The following is a 6,728-nucleotide window of genomic DNA, read 5'->3' as shown; positions in this document are numbered from 1 at the left end:
TCGTCATAGATTTGGACGCCTGGCTTCAACGAGAACATATCATATCGAGCTTTGGCGATCGTATAACATCTGTTGCCGACATGTTGCGTACGTTCCCATCTCCGAAATTATCTTTCGATTCCTTAGGGTGATATCTTCCATGATGAAGGACGGGGTATAGGTGTGCCCCTGCCAATCCAGACATTCAGGCCTTGAAGCTAGCTTCTCAGACTAAACATCTGATTGTCTCTCTTGCCAACCCTGCATGAGCCTTGCTTCCGTACTTCGTGTGTCTACCTGTCTCCGCAAATCCGCCACATCCCCTTTCATAGCTGTGATTGACTGTCGAAGCGAATGACTTCCCAGGTTCCATCCACACCTTCTGCGGATTCTCGTCACCAAACTCCATCCAGCCCATCCCGCCCCTCCGTACCAAAGAAAACTCATAAGTCTATCTGCATGAAGCAACCCGCGCAATCCCTGCCCAGCAGCATTGCTCATCTATCAGTCTCTCTTCGCACCTCCACACGTTCCCAGCTTATCCTGGTCGACTAGGATCAGTAGCTACCCCTGCTGTCTCTGAAGAAATGTTTTGCTTTTAAAAAGCTGGCCCCCGTCCCCAATTCTTGGGGATGCTCTAGCTCTTTGCTCCTTTTCTTGCCTCACGCCTCTGCCTCTGATTCTATCTTTCAGCGATCCATTCGACGGTCGCTGGCACGTCAGGCGTGGTAGCAAGGCAATTGATCCATTTTCCAACATTGTCGTAGCTTATCTTGTCACGGCGGCACTGAATCTTCGCCGGGGTAGTTAAGCCTTAACAAAAATGTCTGACAATTCAACAACGCCCGTCTGGTGGGTACCAGATCCGGCATCAGGAGTCGGCAGCGGTAAGTTGACATGCTCATCCTCGGTGCTCGCGGTCGAGTCTTTGATTGGCAGTGATGCGCACCTCATCATGTAAGCTCCTTGAGATATATGTGCACCATTCCTGGTGTTCCTCTCAGGGAGCTCTAGCTGGAAAGTCACCGGCACGCACCATTTTCAGGCCTGTGCTGATATTCACTCATTAGGTGACAATGCCTGGCAGCTCACAGCAGCGTCTCTCGTCGCCCTTCAGTCCGTCCCAGGACTGACTGTGCTCTATGCTGGTATTATGAAGAAGAAATGGGCTATAAATAGCGCATTTATGGCTTTCTATGCCTTCGCTGCGGTGCTCATTTGCTGGGTGCTGTGGGCTTATAAGGCGTCATTCGGCGAGGAGATGCTGCCCTTCGTTGGCACTCCTAACAACGTACTCGGAATTGACACGATGCTGGCCCAATCCTATCTTCCATCGATCGGTATCGGCCAACAATTTCCCTTGGCGACCATGATATACTTCCAATTCGTCTTTGCCGCAATCACATTGGTCATTATGGCTGGCGCATTCCTGGGACGTATGAACTTCTATGCTTGGATGATTTTTGTGCCCCTCTGGCTGACTCTGTCTTACACCGTCGGTGCCTACTCGCTCTGGGGCGGCGGCTTCCTCTTCAAGCTCGGAGTTATCGACTACTCGGGCGGATATGTCATCCACTTGTCCTCAGGCACCGCTGGCTTCATAGGCTCATACTGGATTGGCCCTCGTCTCGCCAAAGACCGTGAAGATGCCCGGCCGAACAACATTCTCACCGTTATGATTGGTGCTGGCATTCTTTGGATTGGCTGGAATGGCTTCAACGGTGGTGATCCGTATGCTGCCAGCGCAGATGCTGGCGTGGCTGTTTTGAACACCAACTTGTGCACTGCTGTCTCTCTGCTGACCTGGACCGTATGTGACCTCATCTACTTCAAGAAGCCATCCGTCATCGGCGCTGTTCAGGGAATGATCACCGGACTCGTTGCCATCACCCCTGCTGCGGGTGTTGTTGCTGGTTGGGGAGCTATCCTTCTTGGCCTAGGATCTGGTGCCGTTCCGTGGGTCACGATGAATATCATTGCCAAGAGGTTTCCTGGGTTCGAGCGCAATTTTGATGATACCCTAGGTGTAATGCACACCCACATGGTTGCCGGCTTTGTTGGTGGCTTTGGCACTGGTTTGTGGGCAACCGTTGACGGCTGCGCCGCGTTCGGCTTGAGCAATCCTGGCGGTGCGGTGGCAGGCAACGGTATTCAACTGGGATACCAGATGGCCGGGGCTTGCTTTGTCATTGGATGGAATTTAGTTTGGACCTCGCTGATTATGGTCTTCATCAAATATGTGCTGCGGATCCCGCTCCGCATGAGCGAGGAAGAGTTGCTGCTTGGAGACGATGCTGTCCATGGCGAAGCTGCATATGTATTCGGACCTTGCGAAGCCCATGACCCCGAATCAGGTTACATCCAGGGAGAGATGCTTCGAGCCGCCACAACCAACGAACGTAGTGGTGAGCTCGGCCTTGGCGGAGCTCTTCCGGGGACGCGTGAGCACGCAGAGAAGATGGCACCCAAGAATGGAGAGTCGAGCACAGCTTAGCCAGAATCATCCTGACCAACCCCCATCCTACAACATCTGCCCAGACGATTCCACTGCACTGTGGACAAGTCACTGTGGCCATATCTTTCTTTAGTCACTAGTTTGCTAATTGCGAAGAGGATCTCGAAGCAGGAATACCCAGCATAGCAGGTTTTAATGAAGTTGGTGTTAATGAAAATCGCATACTATAACAGTGTCCCTTTTCGCTTGTAAACAGCTCATTTCATGCATACACAACGGATCGCTCGATGAAGCTTGCTAAGGCGGGGGCCGATACGTTGATGCAATCAAAATCTGTAGCATTTTGGAAGACTGCACTTCTCGGGCCGTAGAAATCGCTTTGTACTCCTCCGCCAGGATAATAAACGTCAGCTCGGCAGTGGTGTCACTACCTCCTCAACAAGGAATTGCTAACTTTATAGAAGTCGATAGACCTCTAGTAATCAACAGAACATTCAAGAACTTGATTAGTATAACAACTCTCAAGATTGAGCATCTCCACCCTTCAACAACTAACATTTATTACCCTGGAGGAGGAGTAGTCATGTTTTCAAAAGATCAACAGGCATTGACGGTGGCTACGTGGGTAGACTTAAATAATGGGAATGCCACAACAACCCCGCGCCCCTGTATGTGTGCCGCGCTAGACCTCAGAACATTGGTTGAGATGTTACGTAAATTTGTACGTAAGAGACAAGGGCCATACAAGCACGAAACATAGTAAGAGTGATCATAGGACCTTATTGGGCCATGTCGAGCATCAGGGGCTGCTCATCGAGCGAGACCGTGAATGAGCACGGAATCACCTTGCCACTGTTCAGAGTAGTTATGATCTATTAAATCATGGAGCTTATCATGCTACAGCTGATCAATAATGGGAGCCGATATCGAAGTTCCTATTTAGAAAGTCGAGATCGGTATCCAACATAAATTCATTGAGATCAATTTCCATGGGCACCTGTCTTGGTGCTATACCAGGGTTGGGGATCATTGACTGCTGGAACTGTCGAGAACCAGGTATGGTCAGAGGCGCATTGCTGGGCATCATGCCAGGATTGATTTGCTGGTGATGGTGAAGGCTCGTAAGCTGGTCTGTGAAAGCTGTCATGAACATTGGCGTTAGCACAAAGGCTGCTTCAGGACCAGTTTGATGACGAAAAAGTAAATAAAGGATAATGGAAGTTACTCTGGGACTCACAAGAATCGATTGGCAAAAGGGTCAGCTGTGATAGATAATCGACACATCGTTCAACAACACGGTTGCCTTGATCAAGATTTCTCAGGGCCTCAATAGCCATGTTGAAATAAGGCATAGCCTTTTCCACAAATTCCCAGCGCGAAAGTCGCTTCGGGTCACTTTGTACATCGTATCGTGCTACATGTATTGCGGCAAAGATAACAAGTCCCGCGTTGAAGGCTGAATTTGTTTGGTGAGCAAGCCTGTCAATAACCAAGGTAAGGACTGAAGACGACATGTAAACTTACTGTAGAAAAGAGAATAGTTCCATGCTCCTAGAAGGTCTCGCCGCCATCCACTAGAAAGCACAATTGTGTGCACGATGGAGATAATAATGACAGCAGAGCTGATGCATGTTTCGACGCTGCCCATACCGAGTTGTAGAACCTTTCCCTTGTCACTAGGTTTGGCTTTTGAAGGAGCAGGCCGTCCGCATCCTTCGAGAAGCTTTTCAAGAATTGGCCTATGAAGCAGAATCTGCAGGTTATGATACCTGGCAGAGAGGACAAACACGAATCTTTCCGTAATTTTGTCCTCGGGGCCCATATTCTCCAAATCTTCAGGGCATAGATTGGTGTCCTGAACACGCATCTGCAAAGAAGGTAGTGAAGATTTCCATTCTTCTAGCTCTTCTTCAACCGTCAGAACCATGGAGATGATTTCTGAATCTGTTCGGTATTCTTCGAGACCTAGATTTTGCCCATAGCATGTGTCGACGATTCTGTACATCAAGTCGTACAGTTTTCTGCCATTAGTTAATTCAGCTCTCACAATCAATTGCATACTCCGAACAGACACCTACATAGTTGCAGTGTAGAACATTGCATCCATCTGGGGACCGGGGTTTGGTTGTGCGGTCTGTCCAACAACCTGAATGTCTTCGATTGGCAAATCGAGTTTAAGATAGCTCTCGTGAATCATGGATGGCCGACCAAACGTCATACTAAGAGTTCTTTGAAGACTACATGTCAGCTAAGGTCAGAGCCTAAGGGGTGAATTTATAAATTGGGTCGCGTTACCGGTCTAGAAGAATACATCCAAACCAAACACGTTTCCGAATCTCACATTCTAGAGGTGGAAAGCCTTTATTCGTCTTCGGAGAATGAAGGCCGAGCTGGAGAGCAGTTGTCAAAGCCAGTCCATGGACTGTCCATGCTTGAACTGATTTCTGTGTGCCTTGTAAATACTGTCCTAAGATGAGCAAGTATTGAACTGTGGGAAGTATTAGCTGGGCCTTATTGCAAATGCTATGAAGTTGCGGTTGGTAGTGTGTGATCCATAAAACATACGTAGTTCGAGACTGATGTTCCGTCTTGACTCCTTGTCGCAAAGGCCATTCGCCCGTTGGTAATACACATCAGATTCCTCTATTCGCTTCTCTGCCGAAACAGACGCTTCAACATGCAAAGTCGTCGCCATGGCGAGTATGATATTGAGAAGGCCAAGCCAGGTCCTCCGAGCCATGGTGAAATTACTCTTTTTCATCTCGAAGTACGTCGCGCAGAACGACTCTTCGTGAACAAAGGGCAGGAGTTGGCCGGTTTTCTGGAAGTATTCTCTGATCAAACTCCATGTGCGGCCTTCAGACGGAAGGGTATATATGTTCACGACCCCGTGTAGGCGATCGAACACATCTACCGGGTGAGGTCGTGAGACGCTCATCCCCCCTGCCACCTCATTTGCACGATTTGATGGAGATGGAAGAGTTTGGGCAAAATCTCCTACCCGAGCCATCGCTAGAGATATGTGGCGTAAAAATGCGATGTTTGACGAGGGGCCTAGCTATGGTCAGTTTTGGTTCGCTCTTCCGGACCAAGGACACATTGACTTCTACTTACCGAAATAACCCCAGTCCTCCTCGTCTGTGAACTTAATAGCACCCATCCCATCGATTGAATTCTCAGCAGTGTCCAACTCTCCGATGCCTCCATTGTTTTGGTACATGAGCGGAGCAGATGGCCTTGAGCCATTGCTCTGTTTCATCGTAGAGTCATGCTGGCTGTCAGTGGTTTCATCGTGGACGGGTGTAGGTATATCAAGTCGTGGAGACGCTTGGGAATCTTGGACCCGTTCCAAAGTAGCCTCAATGTCGCTGAGACGTCTTTCTAGTCGATCGAGATAACTAACATGGTGTCAGATGCCCTGTTTCTGTCAATATTGCTGCGGCAATGGCACCATACGTTCTTCCAACAGTCAAGGTGGTTGTCGTCCCCGCTTGTTCATACATGCAATCACACCCGAGCTCACTGCACAATGAACATTTCGGGCGCCCTCCATCACACTATTGTCAAAGTACACGTTAAAATCGAGATCGATAGTGAGGTTAGAATTGTACACACGCGTGATTTTCGGTGTCGGCAATTGCTACATGCCAATGCAACCCTCCGCCTCTTGTTCGGTGGATTCATTTGTGTCGAATCCCGTCCCTGAAAAGCAGATGCCGGCTCCGTATCTGGTTCCGGGCTACGTCCCCGGTTGGCATTGCCGATCTGTACCGGCATGATGCATCTGTAGGGTTACAGCGATCTCCGGATGCGTTCGGGAAGAGACGTAAAGGGGCATACAAGATGGAACGGGTATCATCGGAAATTTGGCGGCACATCTACAGCTTTTTCGGGGAATGTCAGGGACATTTATTTCCTTTCTCCAGTGCATTTCCCCAGCTTGCGAATCTCGACCACCGATCTACAGCAGAGCGGGGGAACCCACCAGCTAGCTGGTGCCCAAATCCACTACTCACCTTGGCGTCGGAGATCGGGTATCATGAGACCTGTTGAGTTCCCGTCGACCGTCGGGCGTCGGTCCGATGAAATTGACTAGCCAACAGTAATTCTCTATAGTCTCTCCAATCATTGTCTTCCCGCAACAGAACCTAGCGAAACAGACTTGTATTTGAGGTGGATCCAGGACTAAAACGGGATACCAAGACGAGGCATCTATTCACATCTTCGGCAGAAAATTCCCATAAACCCAAGGCATTGCGAAACATAATGAGCTGGGGGAGCATGGTCTTACCCC

At 49.3% G+C, this 6,728-nt stretch overlaps 1 protein-coding gene across 1 annotated transcript; it reads left to right on the top strand.

The window, feature by feature from the left end:
- Positions 1 to 1,132: 1,132 nt before the first annotated feature.
- On the top strand, positions 1,133 to 2,473 carry UCRPA7_7046 (putative ammonium transporter protein; the record flags this gene model as incomplete). Its single annotated transcript, XM_007919581.1, has 1 exon — positions 1,133 to 2,473. The coding sequence occupies one exon, from the start codon at positions 1,133 to 1,135 to the stop codon at positions 2,471 to 2,473; it is 1,341 nt and encodes a 446-aa protein (XP_007917772.1).
- Positions 2,474 to 6,728: the final 4,255 nt, after the last annotated feature.

The sequence above is a fragment of the Phaeoacremonium minimum genome, assembly GCF_000392275.1.
Source record: "Phaeoacremonium minimum UCRPA7 unplaced genomic scaffold PA7_03_scaffold_496, whole genome shotgun sequence".
Lineage (NCBI taxonomy): Eukaryota > Fungi > Ascomycota > Sordariomycetes > Togniniales > Togniniaceae > Phaeoacremonium > Phaeoacremonium minimum.
This window is presented reverse-complemented; position numbering and strand designations above follow the sequence as displayed.